Here is a 19663-nt window from a genome sequence, read left to right as displayed (position 1 = left end):
TTCACTTTCATCAATATTCAAGCCATTACACAAGCATGATCATGATAACATCCGTGTTTAGTTAGGCGTCAATATCAAACTCCGGAAATCGAAAGGTGCCATATTCTCATAGATACATAGGTTAGGATCTAATGAAGTTGTGCACTTTGGTTGATCAATTTAGTTTCTCTACTTGTCCGATTTGTAAGGCTATTACTAGTATTATTGCCTTGGTGTTGTACATTTATCTTTCACACTCAAGTACTATTTGGTGTATGTGCCCAATAAATTTCTAATATTGATAATAATGCAGAGGAATAGCTAACAAATCAACAAAAATAGTGACACAGTAGTTAACGTAACAATCATTGAACATGATAGCTAGCACCTTGTATTCACGATTCCATGTTCTATATCTATAACCCTTTATTTTTCTTACAAACAGACAGGCCTATGAGAACTCTTTTTGTCCAATGCTATTTTTGCCTGCTATCATCTTTTTGGGTTGGGAGTAAGCTTTGCTGGATATCAAATTCCCCAAAAGCTTTATCACTTTTTGTACTCTTGGAATGTGACAAAATGGAGCGGAATGAAGTTCCTTTCCATTTTTTTGGATCAATTAAAATCGAATGGAGGGAAGCAGAATTGAGTGATATGAATTCAATTTCATTCTATCACTTACCATCATCTATATTTCTTCCCCTCCGTCTTAAAATACCCAAACGATGGCAATGGAATATTCATTCTGCTTCGCTCCTGTAAGTGTATTAAACTCCCATTTTAGTGTTGTATACAAATAGCAAAAGCAAATCCAAACAAACTCCCATTTTAGTGTTGTATATACAGATAGCAAAAGCAATTCCAGACTGACCCAGAACACAAGACTTGTATACTGAGTATTGACATTGAAATTGGAATTCAATTTTTTATGCAACCTTGGGAATCATTGATCTCTGACTTTCCATCAACTGGCATTTGTTTTCTCTTTTTGCAGCCCAACAACATTTGTAATAGACCCAGGGCTACAGTAAAACCACACCTCCTTCAACTTCCAGTGTATGGTTTTCATCATTCTTGAATTGAATCATATCACCACATGTTGCAGACTCCTGAGAATCAACCAAGTACAACAAACCAGTCAATGATTTGTACGTATAATATATAGTGTTTTTCAAACCCTGTTTTCCTTTATGTCATGTATAACAAATGTGAAAAAGCTAAAACACAATTTGTTTTAAGAAACTTGATCCTCAAAATCTCGCCCACTTACCTTCCCCATAATTAAAAAAAAAATGAGACAAAGATATTGAAGTTAGCTATTCTAAACTTGATATTCAAATCAGGAAAAACACTCATCAAACATGAATGTATAATGATAACTATAATTAATACCCCAACAGCAGCAGCAATCACGAGTTGTATTTCATAGGACATACTCATACAATACAAAACCATAGGTTCTCTAGTATACCATTTCTCATATAGTAAAACTCGATACAAAAACTCATGTCTCATGCTGACAAATCACTGATTATGTATCATCGCTGACAACAACAGTAGTTCCAGTACCTAAGAATTAAAATTGGTGAATCAGCGATTACCATTCCAAATAGTCTGTTTAGTGTTTGACATCTTTCACCATCACCTCTGCTTTGCTGCAGCCTGCATTAGAAATGAGTCAAGAAAACAGGTAAGATATAAGTGCCAAAGGTCATATGAAGTATTACTACTATAAGACAATGGAACGCACAGATTGTACAGAAAAGAGAGGAGCAGTTTATTTTTGTTTCCATTCAGAATTGGTTCCTAATATAGCCCTGTGAAAATGTTTGATAGATAGATAACTAGAATAACACAGAAGAGAAAATGGTGTGACCAGCCTCTATGTGGAAAAGGCTCAATCCCGTCATTTTCCCTAGCGTTTTTATCGGAAAGCATCAAGACTAGAATAAAGAGTTCAATTATAAAACTAGAAAAATATCAATTCCAAGAAATAGCTGATGAAGTTGTCTTATCATCAGTACACAATCCCTCCTCACTTTGGTTGCTATACACGTGATCCTGGGATACATGGGTTAATTTTTACCACAATTATTACGATATTTTAAATAATAGACAAGCAAAAGCACTCAGATTCCATTATGGCTTCAATTACATTATCCAAAATACAAAACTAAAATCAAGTGCATAAGCCCTTTTAATACCATGTAAATGGACAGTAACACAAAAATTACACTTTCACGTGTAGATTTAAATAATGTAATTAAATAGCGGTTATAGTTGCGCAATAGCATATCTGAATTGAACTACTTGCTATTGTTCTGCAATACACCATTTAACACACAATGTTGCCAAATAGTAGCTATAGTATCGATTAACAAAATCAGACTTAAAAAAGTATATCAAAAACTAACAATTCATATTAACCACTTAACACATGACCAATAATGTAATTTAAATCCAATGATGTAAGAAACTTAGTACCAAACTAAACCTAAACCTAATATGATAATTGGTAAACTTAGACGAAAAAACAGGGCGAAAACTAAAACGGAAAAGTGCATAAGCAAATGGTATGTATACCTTTTGCAGTTTCATTAGAACAGAATCCTCGAAAGCTTGATAACCAGACCCAACTAGTTTACTCGGCACTTCAGGTTCAACAGACTTCGGAGAACCCCAAGAGTCTGCAGCCATTGCAGGTTTAAGAGGTAAAACCAACAATGGATTAGCAAGATGACCAATCACACTTCCAATTGTAGCAACCTGGAAAAAGCCACAATCACAAATCAGCAAATCACACACACAAATCATTACAATCATTCAAATACAAATAACAACAACAAAACAACAAATCCTTTTTTTTCAGAAGCTACAAAAATGAATCAAAATCAACTTACAGCTCCTTGTTTAGTAGCCATGACAACAAGTGCAGAACCCTTTTTCTTCCTCCCTTTGATAACAACATCTTCAACTTCACCAAACTTTGAAAACAATTCCCTCAAGTTCTCCGCTGAATAATCTTCACCAATCCTTTCCCAAGAAACTTTCAGAGCCTTCTCTTGATCAATTCCACCGCCACCACCGTCAACTCCACCAGAAGCACCACTTTCTTTCTTTGAATCAAAACCAGAACCAGGCACAGCTTTCTTAGCATGCATAGCACGAATTCGAGCAATCTCATCCTTAAGTTGCCTGGCAATCCTATCCTCGTCTTCCCTCCCCTTGGCGGCGGGATCGGGAGAAAACGCGTCTCGCTCTCTTCGTTCAAGATCAGAAACCATTTTGCGGCGTTTTCCGTCGCGCTGGGATTGACGGAGCTCGTTATCGCGTTTGACACGGAGAAGGTCGTCGAATAACTTGCGAGCTTTTTCATCTTTGAGGATGTCGTAGGAGGTTCGAAGCTGTTGGAAATTGGAGGCGGCGTTGGGGTCGTCGGGTCGTTTGTCAGGGTGGAGTTCTAGAGCCTTGAGTTTGTAGGCTTTGTTGATGTCTTTTTCGGTTAGGTTTGCACCTTCTTCGCCGGAAGGTAACCCTAGCACCGTGTAGTGGTCGACGGTTGCGTCCATTGTTTTGACTGTGCGCTTTTTTGTTTGAAAATAGAGGAGAAGAAAAGAGAACGGAGAAGAAAAGAACAAAAGGTTGTTTATAAATTGAATATAAATTGAAAGAAACACAATGATTTGTTTATAATCTTGTTTCCTGGGCAAGATTTTAGACGAAAGACAAATAGGTTTTTGAATAATTTATTTTGAAATTTTTGGGTATATTTTAAAATGGTAAATTAATTTTCCCCAATAAATTAATAGGATTACACACTCAATCAATGATGGTCAATCATATTAAAAGTTTTAAATTCTTTATAACATCATAGAATGATATATTTTCATTAAATAATCATTCGTGAATCTCCATTAAACTTTATTTCTAAAATATTTTATTGTATCTAAATTTTAATAGAATTTAATAGAAGGTTAAATGAATTTTTGGTCCTTTAAATATCGTCAATTTCACTTTCAGTCTCTCTTCAAAATTCATTTTAAGAATGATCTTCCTAATATTTTTCATCAACACTTTTGATCCCTCCTACTAACGACCGTTAACAGAAGTTGACGTGACATTGCCACGTGGAAGTTTTTTTTGTGACTGAACATACACATAGCAATAACAACGTGACAATATGCTGACATGGTACACCACGTGACTAAAGTCAACTGTATTCATAAACCCAGAAAAATGCGTAGCTAATCGGTAGCTAAAATCATAGGTAATCTATAGCAACTTCGATTTAATCTTCGAACGACTTCTTTAAGGTTGCAGATACTGAGAAACTTGCAGATATGGCTTAGACTTATAATGTATTTCATTAATATCTAGCATATATAAGGAAGCATTACTCTCTAGCATATATAAGGAAGTCACATATGTAAGTTTTTGAGTATCTACAACCTAAAGAAGATAGGTGAGTGAGTTCTCTGACTTATAAATGCGCAAGTCTCCACATTTCCAACCAATGTGGGACTATTACTCTCACTACTCACACTTGATACATTCTCAACTCTCCCCCTCAAGTGTGAGTCAGCAATGCTCCCCCCAAATGAAAGTTCTTCTTACTTCCACAAACTCTTGTATCACACGCAACGTTTCTTATTCACCACACTGACGCCGTTGACACTCTTCAACGAAACATTTCTTATTCACCACACTAGCGCAGTTGACTTTCGATACAAGTAAGTCGGTCCATTTCTCGAACCAAAGGCTCATGATACCAATTGTTGGGGGAGTTTTTTACTATGGAACATTGAACATTGTGTGACTTCTTCTTTTTAGAGCAATACCTTTGTGAGAGACACACCACATATTCACCTAAGACCTTATTATGTATCCTAACATATTGCATTCCGAGTGGGACGTCTGGCTTTAAAAAGATATCTTCCCAGTAGTACGATGCGGGTGTTAAGAGGCCAGTTTTCTCCTCTGTCAATACCTACATGCAAAGAAGATATAAAGCATATGAAAACCATTGATTGATAAAAGCTGAAAAATGATGTACACTTATCTCTTATTGATGGGACTCTAATAGACTATGTAACCAACTCCGTAAACTGCAACCAAAATGAATTGCACTACTCTCTTATTCATAGGATTCTAATGCACTAATTATGTAACAAACTCTATAAATTGCAATATTTCATAACTTCTATTGGAAATCGTAGCTCGCATGCACAACTCTTAGAAACAAACTTCAAAGACATTACACTTAACAAGCTTAAAGAAAACAAGGTATGCAAATCCTAGAGCTTAATAACTTCGACATAAAAACTAACACAAATTGCGAGTGCAACCACAAATCAGAAAGAAAAGTGAAGTTAAGAAAAATTAAATGAGTACTCACAAACATTCTGAACTTTCGAACATTTGGTGAGCTTTTGAGCAAGCAAAGAACAACCAAAAACTTCTTCGAGTTGGTGAGGTTTATGCCTAAGCTATGAGATACTGGATTTATAAAAGGCGTAGGTAACTTAATTGGAATAACACCGATAGTCAAATACTGAACCAAAACAGACAAACATCTTTAAATTAGAATATTATGTTGTTAATACTTACATGTCAATAGTTGCATAGACCTGATCGTGGTTTATGTTGTTTTAGGTTTTGAAAAAATTTCCACAAAGAAAATTATCGGGACGAGTTGTGTAGTGGATCGCTTTCTTTAAGACATTTTGCCGTACTGCCAAGAACTATGCAATGCACTCGAGTTTCGATGACGTCTCTAGGATAAAACAGCTTGTTCAAATTTACGATTATCACTTGCACTATAATGAATTGTTCAAAGAAATACACATTCAGATGGTGTTTAAACCACTCGGAGTATCTAGAAATAATCCAGTCGTAAATGGCGCAAAAAGTCAATCGAAAAAACAAAATAGAAAAATAATATAAGATGAAAAGAATGAGAGGGAGAATAGAGATTCCGAAATGTTTCGAAATCTGGAGTGAGTTGCAAATGAACTGATGAACTCTATTTATAGGCAAGGGATTCAATTGAGTGGAGCGAAAATCGTGGTAGAAAGTTGAAACTTTCAGGCCCATTACTGGGCGTTTTGCTTGGTCAGCAAGACAGACTTTGACTCGTTCTTGGACGGCAAGTCAAACTCATATGTTAAGACTAGACTTTGATGAGTGACACATCATAATTAATTAATATTAATTGATTTCCACGAAATTAATTAATAATTAATTAATTTCTACTATTAAAATTAATTAATTTGTAATTAATTAAATTCCACCAATTCGCCGAGTCGAGCCAGCCGGACGGAAGGCGGCGTGCGTGTGTGTATCTAGATGGCTTGGTGGTGTGTCCTCACTCATTTAAAAAATTGGATACCCTTTGGGCCCAACCCACTTGGTCAAGTTGGAATATATACGCTACTAATATTTGTGTTCCATCCTATGTGATACTAAAATGAATCATTTCAAATTCACTTCCATATTAGTTCTTACTTGTGCTCATTATTGCCCATTTAATATCAATAAATCATTCCAATTCCCACTCCAAGTGGTCATCATTTCAAGATTTCAAACAATCCCCCACTTGAATTTAAAAGGTGATTTTAGAAGTAACATCAAACATTTATAAGATTGTGCATAAGTAAAGGTATCCATGACTTAAACTTTTGCGTATCAAGTAGGATTATTATCTTGAACTCTATCTCAGACATCAGACCCGTACACAACCTTTTCTTAAGGTGTATTCTAATATCCTGTGCTTTAATGGCCCTACACGTATATCCCGGTTTAGTGAATACTCTAGGAATTCTGCCTCGCAATTTCATAGGAATTTGTCGAAGTTCCACAATCACAAAGGTGGGTCTCTCAAGAGTACCCATGTAACCTAGGTACTCCCTCATACAGAGTATATATCTCATTAAGAGCTTATATTATCTTATCCTCTTATTACTTCAGGATTCATGCTCCATTTGCATGATCATCTCATATTACTCATAACTTGTTATTAACCATTAAACCTATTTCTTGGGATCTCCAATCATCTAGGTTGGGTTACCATCATGAACAAATCATTTATTTATATGCACTAGTCCCATCTTTTTGGATGTATTATGGAATTTCTCTCTAGCTAATTGTTTCATCAAAGGATCTGCTAAGTTTTCATCAGTGCTTATAGGATCCACTCTTACTCCTTTAGAGATACAGTTTTTGATGGTGTCGTGCTTTCTTCTTATTTGACATCTTTTACCATTATAATAACGATTCTTAATTTTTACAATAGTCACAATACTATCATAGTGGATCAATACAACTGTCATATGTTTTTCCCATAAAGGGATCTCAGCTAGCAAGCATCTTAACCAACTTGCTTCTTTACTAACTGTGGCTAGTGCTATCATCTCATACTCCATTGTGGACCGAGCCAAGATAATTTGTTTCTTTGATTTCCAAGATACAACTCCTCTAGTTATACTAAATATATAGCAACTAGTAGCTTCGAAATCATCCGACAAGGTGTTCCAATCTGCATCACTGTACCTTTCTAATATATCAGGAAATTTATGATAATGTAGGCCGAGATCCATGGTCCTTTTATGATACCTCATGTCTCGCTCAATAGCTTGCCAATGATTGTTACTCTGTCTACTCGTAAACCTGCACAATAATCCTATGACATATGCAACGTCGGGTCTAGTACAACCAATGACATACCTAAGACTACCAATGATGCTCACATATTCTGTTTGTCTGACACTTTCACCGGTGTTCTTAAACAGTTTCACACTTGGATCATATGGTGTTCACACAGGTTTATAGTCAAAGTATTTATATTTCTTTAAGATCTTCTCCACATAGTGCGGTTGATCCAAAGAAATTCCTTGTTCGGATCTCGTGATCTTGATACCAAGGATCACACTTTCTTCTCTGAGGCCTTTCATGTCAAAGTTGTTGCACAATAATGATTTTACATCATTAATGATCTGAATGTTTGATCCAAAATATGAGTAGATAGTCTACATAGAGACATATGATAGTACATATGCGGTTCTTAGATATGCAAAGATATTGATTGAAGATTCATTACATGAAGAGATTTAATTAGATATGTTTTAATTATAAGTTTTGGATTTGCATGTAATGAGAAAATGTTCAATCTCTATTAAAGTTGATTTAAAGTGTGATTCAGTTTCTGCAAGAGATTCATTCTGAATCCTTTACTTGACAAGTAGGAATTCTGATTTATATCAAACAAAGATTTTATTTGATTTGTTTAAGATTTAGAATTTTGTTACCTTGACAGATGTCAGGTCAACTGTTCCATAATTTGTGAGACATTTATCTCAGACTGTTACTTTGAATCAATCAAGTATATCAAACTTCCTAATAAAGATTTGGTTGATTATGTGAGTTTTTGGAGGATGTTATCTGAATCAAATACAACAATAATGATCAAGATATTTAGATTTAATCAAGGAGATCAATCAAGATTGGCAATCATCATTATTGAAGACTGTTCTCATGTGATTTTTAGAGGTCCAACCAAATTCATGATCTAAATCCTTATGGACTTTTGAAGTTGAACTTTTATGGTTGTATAAGGACTTCATCTCCTTTGTGAAGACTCGTAACTTTAGAGAAAAATCTACTCTTTAAATGAGTTTTAGTTGAGTCTTTGTTCTTGTTATTTATTGTACACCTCAATAGTGCTCAAATTTTATATCTAAGGCATAAATGTTGGTTATGTTAGTTGAGTTGTAATTACACAATCTTAAATTTGTTTTATATATTGCTCACTAGAGTTAGTGATTGAGTGAAACTGAGAGGAGTCTCTTATTCAGGGGAATCTTAAACCAACCCGCATGGGTAATATTAGGAAAGTGACATTGAATTGGGAGAATTTAGAGTAAGTGTATTTTTTCTTCTAACTATTGGGAGTGAAGTCATTCTATAGGGAATCCTGAATATAAATTCATGGGTAGTATTAGAAAGTGAGACATTGAACAAGGGTTGTTCTTCTAAGACTAGTTGTACTTTTACTATTGAAAGAGATTTTCCTTTCTTGGGTTGAATGTCCCCCAGACATAGATGACATTGCACCAAATTGAACTAACAATCATGTGTGTTCTTTACTACTTTATGATTTAATTCCTATGATATGTTAAATTTCTATTATCACATTGTACACATTGTCTCAGACATTGTGTCCAACATCTGTCCTGCGAAAAACAAAATTTCACTTTTCTTTTTGCCTCATAAACAAAGTAGTATCTACTTTACCATAATTGAATTTTTTCTTTATCAAAAATTCACTAAGGTGCTCATACCAATCTCTAAGAGTATGTTTGAGACCATATAATACTTGTTTAAGTTAAAAAAACAAAAATCAGGATTCTCATGATCCTCAAAACCATGAGGTTGGGACACATAGACTTCTCTGTTTATAACTTCGTTAAAGAAATCTTATTTAACATCCATCTGATACAACTTAAAATCAAGACAGCTGTAAAATTCTAAAAAGAATTAAACCGACTTAAGATGAACTACGATAACATAAGTCTCTTCATAGTCAATTGTTTAAGCTCTACTATATCCTTTTGCCACAAACTTAAATTTATTTCTAATAATTATGTCATTTTTATCTATCTTGTTCATGAACATCCATCTAGTGCCAATGAAAGTTTTTGTCTTTAGAACGTGGAGTAAGGTCTCAAATATCATTATATTTAAATTGAATGAGTTCGTCTTGCATAACAAGGAGTCATCCCTCGTCAAGTAAAGCATTTAATATTGTTTTAGGTTCAATATGAGAAATGAAAGCAAAATACTTATAAAAATTTCTAACATGATTTCTATTACTTGCACCCTTTCTAATATCTCCAAGTATGTTATCTAACTGACGGTCCTTTGCAAGAGTACATTCTAAAGACAACTGAGTTGATGTTTCTTTGTTTTTCTTCCTTGTGTCTGTTATCCTCTTTATCATTCTTAATATCATCATTCTTCGGATGATCCTCTTTGAGAGTGTCGTTTTTGGCTAATTATTTCATTATTATACCTGAAACATCAAAACCACATAGACTACATTTTCCCGTCTTTTAGAATTTGGTCTCATCAAAAGCAACATGAGCTAATTCTTCAACAACAAACGTTCTATTGTTGAAATCTCTATACACCTTACTCGATGATGATTACCTTAGAAAAATTCCTTCATCAGACTTTGAATTAAATTTGTCAATTTTTCCTTACCGTTATTTAAAATAAAGCATTTGTAGTCAAAAATGCAAAAGTGAAAAATGTTAGGTTTCCTACCTTTAAGTAGCTCATAGGGTGTGTTCTCTAGGATAGGTTAAATTACTACCTTGCTTAAGACGTGGCATGCGATATTAATCGCATATGCCCAAAAGTATATAAGTAAATGCATTTCACTTATCATTGTTTCTAAAATATGATTTATGTTCTAAACAATGTCATTTTGTTGGGGAGTACGTAGACAAGAGTTATCCCGTTTTTGTTACAAAAGTTTTCAACCTCTTGAATTACAAACTCACCACTACAATCACTTTTAAGAGTGATGATTTTCAAATTAAATATTTTTTGAACAAGTTTAGTAAATTTAACAAAATCTTTAAAGGTGTTTTTCATATGGACTAAGAATAACTTCCAAGTAAATCTAAAATAGTCATCTACAATGATAAAGTCGTAATAGTTACCGCCTAAACTCTTAATCCTTGATGTACCAAAAAATATCTAGATGAAAAAACTCGAAAGTTTTTGAAGTTGAAACGACATTTTTAAAATTAAAATAAATTCTAATTTGCTTTCTTATTTGTCAAGCCTAAGAAAATTTAAAAAAAAATTATGATTGATAGACCAAAATAAATTCTAATTCTATAAGTTTTTGCAAAGTGTCATATGTATCATGTGTCCTAAGTATTTGTGTCAACACAGTTGCATCATACAATAAAAAACAAGGAAAAAAAGCCTAGAATGTCCCTTCACATATGAGAACCACTTTCTCCTCAACTTTACTTGTTTCCTAGATATTTGTGTCTGGGTGGATAAGCTCTACCTTCTCCAAGGCATTATCTAGAGAAGAAACAGACCCAGAATTTTCATTTCATCAATGGAATCCCCTCATAATTTTCTTAGCATCACCAAGTTCAGTGGTGAGCTTGTTCTTCTTATCTATGACATACTTTATGCACGTTTATCTCTTTTCGAAGGTTCCTTGAAGCTAAGAACACTGTCTCTAGCAACGAAACTGAAGGTCAACAGAGTGCTTTTGTCATATAACTTCCTAAAGTTTAAATTGTATCACTTATTATGTCTTGATGACTTATGTCTCATCAAGGCGATTTACTCTCTCCATACCCTTTTATTCTATGTGACAATGTTCTCTCTAATTTTTTACACAGAAAGGTAACAACCAATAGAGTTATTGGTCTCAAAATTGCTAGACAAACCCCTTAGATCTCACACCTTTTTTTCTTCTGATGATGATAACCTTCTCTTCACAAGAGCTATCCCACAAGAGGCTGAGTCAACCCCCTAAATATCATTTTCACCTGTTAGAAGGCTTCTGGAGTCTGAACAAATGATTAATATGGACAAGTATGAAATGTTGTTTGGTTAAAATGTGTCAAATGAAGGAGTTATGACATGCAATAATATGGGAGTAAACACTCTAGACACTCATTCTAGATACAACTACGGCTGCTTCTTCTTTTTAAGGTGGGTTTGTTTTAAGGTAAGAAGCAATATTCCTTAGAATCTTATTTCTATTATTACTATTTGGAATAATATTTCTTTTTAAGTGTTTGATAAAAATTAAATATTCTAAGAATGTGAGTAGTAGGAAGGAGTTGTTGTTAATTAAACTTTATTCTTATATGATGGATTCCCACCCTTTAAACTTTGGAATAAAAATAAAAGAATCATATATAAATAAATCCTTGAAAGAGACACACCCACTCTAAAGATTTAAAGATTTAAGTAGGTAGTCTTTGTTTTAATTCAGGACCATAAGAAACTTAGGAATGAAAGGAAAAGTACCTCTCAACTGCATGAAAGGATATTTTGATCAAATATATTATTCAAATTATTTTTCTTTATTTACATTTTGTATTTATCTCACTCTTAAATGTAAATGGACAATAAATAAAGATGGATAAATGGAGTAAAAGCAGACTCACGTGGAGGATTCGGAATGACAGTTAAAATTTGGCTGGACGAAAGGCTTCCAAATAAGTCTAATTTCAAAGTTTAGAACCCAGTATAAGAGTTGAATGTGAGAACCTCATATATTCAGAATTATTTTGAATAACTCCTATTTGGGGAGGCAGGCTCACTGTAAGATTCCTGCCCAAAGTGAAATAACTGCATATATCAAGCAATCGTGTACTGAGGCACCGTGTAGATAAAGAATTATAGATACCTTACAATGACAGCCATAAAAACAAAAGCCAGTGTTGCTGGATTCCCCAGAGACTAAAAAAGCTTGTTTCAATTATTAATAAATAGAATAACACAGATAAATACATCAAGGAAGTGTCCAACTGACAACTATCCTGATTACAAATATCCTAAATAATGAAATTACAAAGATCATGAAACAAACAAATTCCAACCATCCCAAACTGTGTGCAAGACAATAATGTTTTACCCAACCAAAAGTAAAAACTGGCATAGGAATCATAACATCTATGGGGTCGTCTTTTGGACTAACTGAACAGGCTTGGAATATGAGGCACTCGAAACAGACTCAACCTTTATTATATTTATGCTGGATAGAACAAATGTGGACTTAAGGCAAGAAAGCAAATAAACAGATCAGGCGCTGATTGAGCAAGAGACTAAGGTGGTGTGCGAACTTGTTTGATCATCAATTACCAGCATCTCTGCTGTAAAACTGGTCGAGAGTCTTGGCTGGAATACGATGAAGAAGTTCACGTGGGAAAATCCGAAGTAAAGTCCACGCAAGATCTAGAGACTGGAATATATTGCGGGTGTCGTAGGCTCCCTGGGCGACAAACTTCCTCTCAAACTTGTCCAGAAATTCCAGATACAACTGTCGATAAAAGAGAGAAATAAGTTTCATTAATAACACTGAGGACAATTTCACTTGATAGAACAAAATATCTCTAGAGAGAAAGTAGATACCAAGTCCTCAGATGAAAGTGCTTCTTCTCCGACAACAGCTTTCATTGCCTGAACGTCCTTTCCAATGGCATAATTTGCATAGAGCTGAACAGAAACAAAATAACATCAATACGATAGTATACATATTAGAAAAGAAAACTGCAGAATGAACAAACAAGAACAGACCTGGTTGGACACATCAGAATGATCCTTTCTAGTCATTCCCTCCCCAATAGCACTCTGCAGTGGTGACCAATGATATACATTATTAGGGTGTGAACCATATGCCTTTTGATTAAGAAACATATATTTACCATTTGACAGAATCTTGATATTAAACAAGATTAACTTTACCTTCATCAACCGAGATAGTGATGGAAGGACATTGATTGGTGGGTATATCTGTTTGGAAAGAAAAAAACAATGCTTAGAATGTTTACCAGATCAGTTTGACAGATTGTATACCAATCTCATACACTTCATCAGGGGTCATATATTGCAAGGTATTCGACCTTGATATATCGATGAAAATTAAAATCAAACATTTCAAACTATTTGATAAAGCCAAGATACGAAAGAGAAATGAAAAGTTGATAAACAAACCAAACTTTTCAGAGAGAATACTAAATCCCGTTATATAACACAAGCCAACATTTAACTATTTTTATATCATTATAATATATCAAATTATAGTAAATACTACGATGCACTCTGCACCAAATTATCTTGAAATTAATACAGTAACTAATCCAACATCGTATATGGTATTCATTACAGTAGAAAGATTCACCATTACCCACCTGTCTATTATGCAACTGCCTATCAATGTATATCTGCCCCTCGGTAATATATCCGGTAAGATCAGGAGTTGGATGTGTAATATCTATACAACAGAAGTACAAGAAAATGATCATTCAGCATTGGGATTTGAGAACATTTTATCCAAAATAAAAGACAAATTTTTACTTCATTACCATCATTAGGCATGGTTAGAATTGGAATTTGGGTAATAGAGCCTTTACGCCCCTCAATTCTTCCGGCGCGTTCATAAATAGTTGCAAGATCTGTATACATATAACCAGGATAACCACGTCTTCCTGGCACCTCTTCTCGGGCAGCAGATACCTGTAGGATCAAGAACAAGCAGTAGTTAATAGCTTGTGTCGTGCATAATGTTTGAGAAAAAACTAAATATTTTTAGTTACTTATCATACTACAAGAATAAGTGAAATACTTGAAGTGGGAAATTTTAATTATCATTTAATCCCCCAGAAGAAGAAAAATACAGGAGAGTTGTAAAAGAAGTAAAAGGTTCCTCTCCTCTCTTCTTTATTGATTATTTTTCTTAATAAATTACAGCTGAAGGTACATTACCTCACGAAGAGCATCAGCATAAGAACTCATATCTGTGAGTATGACGAGAACATGCTTGCCACATTCATAAGCTAAATATTCAGCAGTAGTAAGAGCAATACGAGGGGTGATAATACGCTCAATTGTAGGATCATTTGCCTACAATAAATCCCAGTAGCAATTGAACAGACATGTTAGAATAGGTTAAGAAATAAATTTTCCAAAATTATCAGTAGATATCTTACTAAAAAATAATAATGAGGGGAAAAGAACAAAATTCTAATGTATCACATTGTGTTTCTCAAAAACAATATGTTGATTCAACAACAACAACAACAACAACCAAACCTTATTACACTAAGTGGGTCGCTTACATGGATCAACTTTTGCCATAATGTTCTATCCAGAACCATACTTCTATCCAAATCGTTAATCTCGAGATCTTTCTTAATAACTTTTCTTAAAAAACAATATGTTGATCCATTTAACATAAAAACTAAAGGTGTGTATAATTTTAATAACAAAAGCTACCATACCAAAATATCATTTAAAAGCTTAATCTCCACCCGCCAGTACATGTTAGAAACTTTTACATATTTTTTTCAAAAATTTACATGTTTTTATGTTGGTAAACGTGTCAAATATTAGTTCTACATTAAAGATAGACATATTACTATAACATACATATCTATTGATGAATACGTTAGATTTACATATAAAGAACAAAATGCTTATCTAAAAATTAAAAAGATGCAGAGAACAAAATGTAATAATTTTATTTTTTTGTTAGTCCCCAATCCCCAAAGAAAATGAACAATCAAATAAAAGACTATACTGTAAGTTAATTCCAAGCATTATTAAGACATTTATTTTCTTTAACTTGTAAACCGTTCAAACATAAATACTGAAATGAAAATCATTAAAACAAAATTTGCAGAATAAGGAGAATTAAAGAACATAAGCATACAGATTTTAAAGATTACCAAATTAAGGAAAAGAGTCACTCTCTCCATTGAGCCATTCTCCTCAAAGTCGCGCTTGAAAAACTGTGCAGTCTCCATGTTAACTCCCATAGCTGCAAAAACAATGGCGAAATTGTCGTCTTCTCCTCCTCCCTGCATAAATAAAGATTTGTAGGAAAAATCATCTTATTCGTATTACATGAAGTATAAAAGTAATAAGATTTAGTAAATAATTATGCAAAAATGGCCTTCTTATTCTAGGCCAATGAGAAGCAATATGTGTATCTATAAGTAATATAAGAAATACTTCAAATTATTCATGTCAGTTTCTTCATAACAGTTGTTGGAAATGGTGATAATGATTAATATGTCAATGGGAATAATAGGTGCTAATAACAGATATGTACTTTGAGTTTGTTTTATGTTTTCGTCTAGCATTGTGTTTGTTTTATGATTTGACTATTTTTGCATAGGTGATTTTACTTTCAATCTTCCTTCAGCGCTGTCACTTCTATTGGATGGTTTTACTTTTAATCTTCCTTCAGCGCTATCACTTCTATCAGATGATACCTTAGCCCCTTTCTTATTCTCTTTCCTATCTTATAATATTTCTTTTCCGACCCATCATCAGTGTCCTCAGTAAGGTAAATCCAAATGAAACACAAATCACAATCAATTTCCAACAGTCACAGTTCAAGAGCATTTAAGATATTTGATAAAGTTCCTTTAGATCTATACCTCAAGAAGATTATCAGACTTCTCTAATCGCTTGACTAAGCCAGCCTGACGACAAATCTGTGCAGCAATTTCATTATGGGGGAGACCGGCAGCTGAAAATAGAGGGATCTTTTGACCTCTAGCAATAGAATTCATGACATCAATTGTAGATATTCCTGTCTGTATCATCTCCTCGGGATAGGTTCTCTCACTAGGGTTGATGGAACTTCCTGAATAATTAGAAAGATATTAGAAGGGGAAAAAATCAGAAATCAACAAACATGCAGTAGAAGCACGCAGCAGATGTTAAATACCTGATATATCCAAGTAAGCCTCAGGTAGAATTGGCGGACCGTTATCAATTGGTTTTCCAGAACCGTTAAATATCCTCCCAAGCATGTCCTGTGATACAGGAGTTTTTAACACCTGCAGTTATAAAGAATAGAGGAACAGAGAAAGTCAGAGGTGGAACGAACTGATTCAACTACAGTCCAAGTAACATGTTAAAGAAAGTCAAGCAAAATATTTAAAGGAAGAACATTTATTTCAATTCAATAACCAATACTTGGCTAAATTGCAGAAACAGAGGATGGGCTAAATCACGTGATTTCCCCTCCAGAACAAATAAATAGAATGAAAATCAGCAGTGAACCTGTGGTTAGTGGTTACTACAATTTCAATTCTCTATATTCTAAGCAGAAGTTATTTTCCAGTTTCCACAATTTCAATTCTCTATAAATTTATCCATTTATCACGACAATATGCAACATAATCTGAACGGGGACAACAACAGTTTTGGCAAGCTTTGGGGATAGTTATAATTGGATTTCTCTTCTTTATCATTCTCTGGGACGGTTTAGCAGATAGCAGGTAAAAAGGCTAGACAACCATTGGCTCAATAATGTGTTTTCTATTCTATTGACAAAGCAAAATATAACCACCAACCTAACTTAATACATTGTTTAGATCCTGCAGAATCCAAATTTCATTGATATAAGACACTAAACAACAGATATTTTCATGGGAAGAAATCGATAAAATTTGCATTCATTATTTTACTTGTATTTTTTAATTTTGAACATAGAGTCAGAGAATTGTAATAAGCTAGAGCTTGTACCTCTCCAGTAAACTGCACGGTCGTAAATTTATTATCAATCCCAGATGTACCTTCAAATACCTGGTCAATAGTTTTAAAAAAAGTCAATAAAATATAAAATGCTGTTAACAATCCCAGCAGAGTAGTAAAACTAGACGACAACAACAACAACAACCAAGTTTTTTCCCACTAAGTGAGAGCAGTAAAACTAGACAATGGAAGAAAAAAAAGTACGCTATAAAAAACCGCAGCTACAAGAATACTACTCGGAAGCTCATAACATTTTGGTTATTATTAAGGATTAAGAACAAACACAGAAATCTTAATCAACTCAAAGATAAAAGGCAATGATGGACGATGGTTATGTATGCTGAAGGCTTCTCACCTGAACAACAGCCTTTTCACCATCAACCTCAAGAACTTGTCCACGCCTGGTAGTTCCATCACCTAGACGAATATTGACAATCTCTTGATATTTGGGTCCCTAATGCAGTTGACCAAAGTAAAATTTAGTCACACCATACAGAAAACAGTCACATTAAGAATATCAAAAGATCAAAATATTCAATAAGAATATCAGCAAGCATATTGTCAATGTTACCTTAACTTTCTCAAGAATGACCAATGGTCCAGCAACTCCAGATACAGTTCTGTATTCTGCAACATCAATGAACAGAAACAATTTATGGTGAAACTAAATACCAAGAGAATGAATACTGTGAATTACCAACGCTGATTGATAAATCCATCAGTCTAGCTTGTAAAATGTTTTTTTCATGCATAACAGCGGGAAACTCATATCCTTTTATGAAATTACCAATGTCTGGTTTATTCAAAGCCTCGGGGAATCAGATTCCAACAGAAAATTAAACAGACAGATAAACCAAATAGATGCATACCCATTCCTATCTCCAAGGTGCCATCGTCAACGTCGTTAGCGTCTTGAGCCACACCCATCTTTGAACTTTAAACAATCAAACAAAACAAAACAAAAGTACAAGAGTCAATACATGCCAAATAAAAAACACAAATAAGAAGCGCGACTAAAGCAGCACAGGTTTCATCAATAAATAAGACAGAGCAAACAAAAAAAAAAAAAGAACAAAAAAAATCAAAATCTAGTACAATGAAAAAAGAATAAACTCTTAATCATAGAGTAGTTCTTCAAATTATCATTGCAGTAATTTTCAAAGCTTTTGTCTCGGTCAGTATTTGATTGCACAGTTGACAAATACAATCTCAAACAAAATTGATTTGATAAAAATATTCGGCTTAAAAGCTCGTTATGATCAATTCAATTCAAAATTAAAATCACATTTGAACGAGTCAAAATCAAATCTGACAGTCTCCACAGTGAATACAAACTCAAATTAAACCATTTTCTCAAATATTTCAAAAAAACACAATAAAAAATAACGTAGTAAAGCATAAATTTCAATGAACTGATTCAGCGATTCACTCAACAAAAAATCTATCACACAAAAAAAACGATTCATGTATAATCTAACTTAATCCATACAAATTACACTTAATTATACGTAAAAACATAAATCTGGCTTGATCCAGTTCCAATCCAACTACTACTGAACTCGGAAAACCCTAATTACATTAAAAAAATATGACAAACAACAACGATAACAATAATCTTCAGAATTGAAGGTACTATAGCATCGAAGTGTGAGTTAGTTTCATTACTGAATGAGATTTGGCGAAAACGGTGAATCAACGAGATCGAGAAACGAAGAATTGGATGAAAATTTTGAGATCAGAGTGAAGAAGATGGAAACTGGAAAATGGATCCGAAGAGAAAACAACGTACCTGTGAATTTCGATTTTTCTGATCAGAGGGAGATGGGAAACGTGGGTGAGACACAGTGGGGTGAGGAAAATGAATCTAATGGACCAAAAAATTTAACAAAACTAAATGGAAATTAAACAAGTTTTTATTTTATTTTATTTTTTATTTTATGTATAATTCTTTCAATTTTTTAATGGATCTAATGGACCGTAATTTTTTCTTTTCTAGTTCTAGGGTTATAAAATCAAAATTTGAAGAAAAGAAAGTGAAATTGGATCTATTGGTATCTGCCACGTGTCACGAGCAACATAAAATTATTTTAGAATAATTCACTCAAATATTTAATGAACTTTATTTTAAAATGAATTATGTTAGGAGAGTTAAATTAAATTTTTAAATGTAATTATTTTTTGAGTTTTGCTAACTTGTGCTCTTGGGGCACAAGTTAAGGTTACTACTATTAAAAAATTTATATGGAATAAAACAAAATTTTAAATTTTAAGAAATCAAATACACGTATTTCAAAAGAATATTTCTATAAATATAGCATTAACTTGTGTCCTTGAGACACACCTTAACATTAGTCTTATTTTTTTATATGACTTTACT

At 33.6% G+C, this 19663-nt stretch overlaps 2 protein-coding genes and 1 long non-coding RNA gene across 10 annotated transcripts; 1 reads left to right on the top strand and 2 right to left on the bottom strand.

Moving 5' to 3' along the window:
* Positions 1-308: 308 nt before the first annotated feature.
* Positions 309-3726, bottom strand: LOC127092353 (uncharacterized). Of its 5 annotated transcripts, none has more exons than XR_007792161.1 (5): positions 2880-3726; positions 2563-2745; positions 1549-1641; positions 915-1088; positions 309-735 (listed from the first exon to the last, which is right to left on the bottom strand). XR_007792161.1 is itself a non-coding variant. In XM_051031210.1 (4 exons), exons 1-3 carry the CDS (start codon positions 3546-3548, stop codon positions 1621-1623), a joined length of 873 nt encoding a protein of 290 aa, XP_050887167.1. In that variant the 5' UTR covers positions 3549-3726; the 3' UTR covers positions 309-1088; positions 1581-1620. The 5 variants fall into 5 exon arrangements, 1 of the variants encoding a protein (XP_050887167.1); XR_007792159.1 differs by having other exon boundaries at positions 851-1088; positions 1581-1641; XR_007792160.1 differs by having other exon boundaries at positions 1581-1641.
* A 7184-nt stretch (positions 3727-10910) lies between these two features.
* Positions 10911-16357, top strand: LOC127098297 (uncharacterized). 3 transcript variants are annotated; one of them, XR_007793329.1, is made up of 2 exons: positions 10911-11721; positions 15917-16357. It is a non-coding gene; the product is annotated as an uncharacterized LOC127098297 (long non-coding RNA). The 3 variants fall into 3 exon arrangements; XR_007793328.1 differs by having other exon boundaries at positions 10911-11737; XR_007793327.1 differs by having other exon boundaries at positions 10911-11737; positions 15419-16357.
* LOC127098296 (V-type proton ATPase subunit B 2) lies at positions 12476-19223 on the bottom strand. Of its 2 annotated transcripts, none has more exons than XM_051036847.1 (15): positions 19076-19223; positions 18156-18220; positions 17858-17913; positions 17642-17740; positions 17278-17337; positions 16475-16586; positions 16182-16390; positions 15465-15596; positions 14503-14640; positions 14103-14253; positions 13929-14011; positions 13483-13530; positions 13315-13368; positions 13150-13233; positions 12476-13057 (listed from the first exon to the last, which is right to left on the bottom strand). In XM_051036847.1, the coding sequence occupies exons 2-15, from the start codon at positions 18211-18213 to the stop codon at positions 12872-12874; spliced, it is 1470 nt and encodes a 489-aa protein (XP_050892804.1). In that variant the 5' UTR covers positions 18214-18220; positions 19076-19223; the 3' UTR covers positions 12476-12871. The 2 variants fall into 2 exon arrangements, with proteins under 2 accessions (XP_050892804.1, XP_050892805.1); XM_051036848.1 differs by having other exon boundaries at positions 18952-19106.
* Positions 19224-19663: the final 440 nt, after the last annotated feature.

This window comes from Lathyrus oleraceus, chromosome 6 (genome assembly GCF_024323335.1).
Source record: "Lathyrus oleraceus cultivar Zhongwan6 chromosome 6, CAAS_Psat_ZW6_1.0, whole genome shotgun sequence".
Classification (NCBI taxonomy): domain Eukaryota; kingdom Viridiplantae; phylum Streptophyta; class Magnoliopsida; order Fabales; family Fabaceae; genus Lathyrus; species Lathyrus oleraceus.
This window is presented reverse-complemented; position numbering and strand designations above follow the sequence as displayed.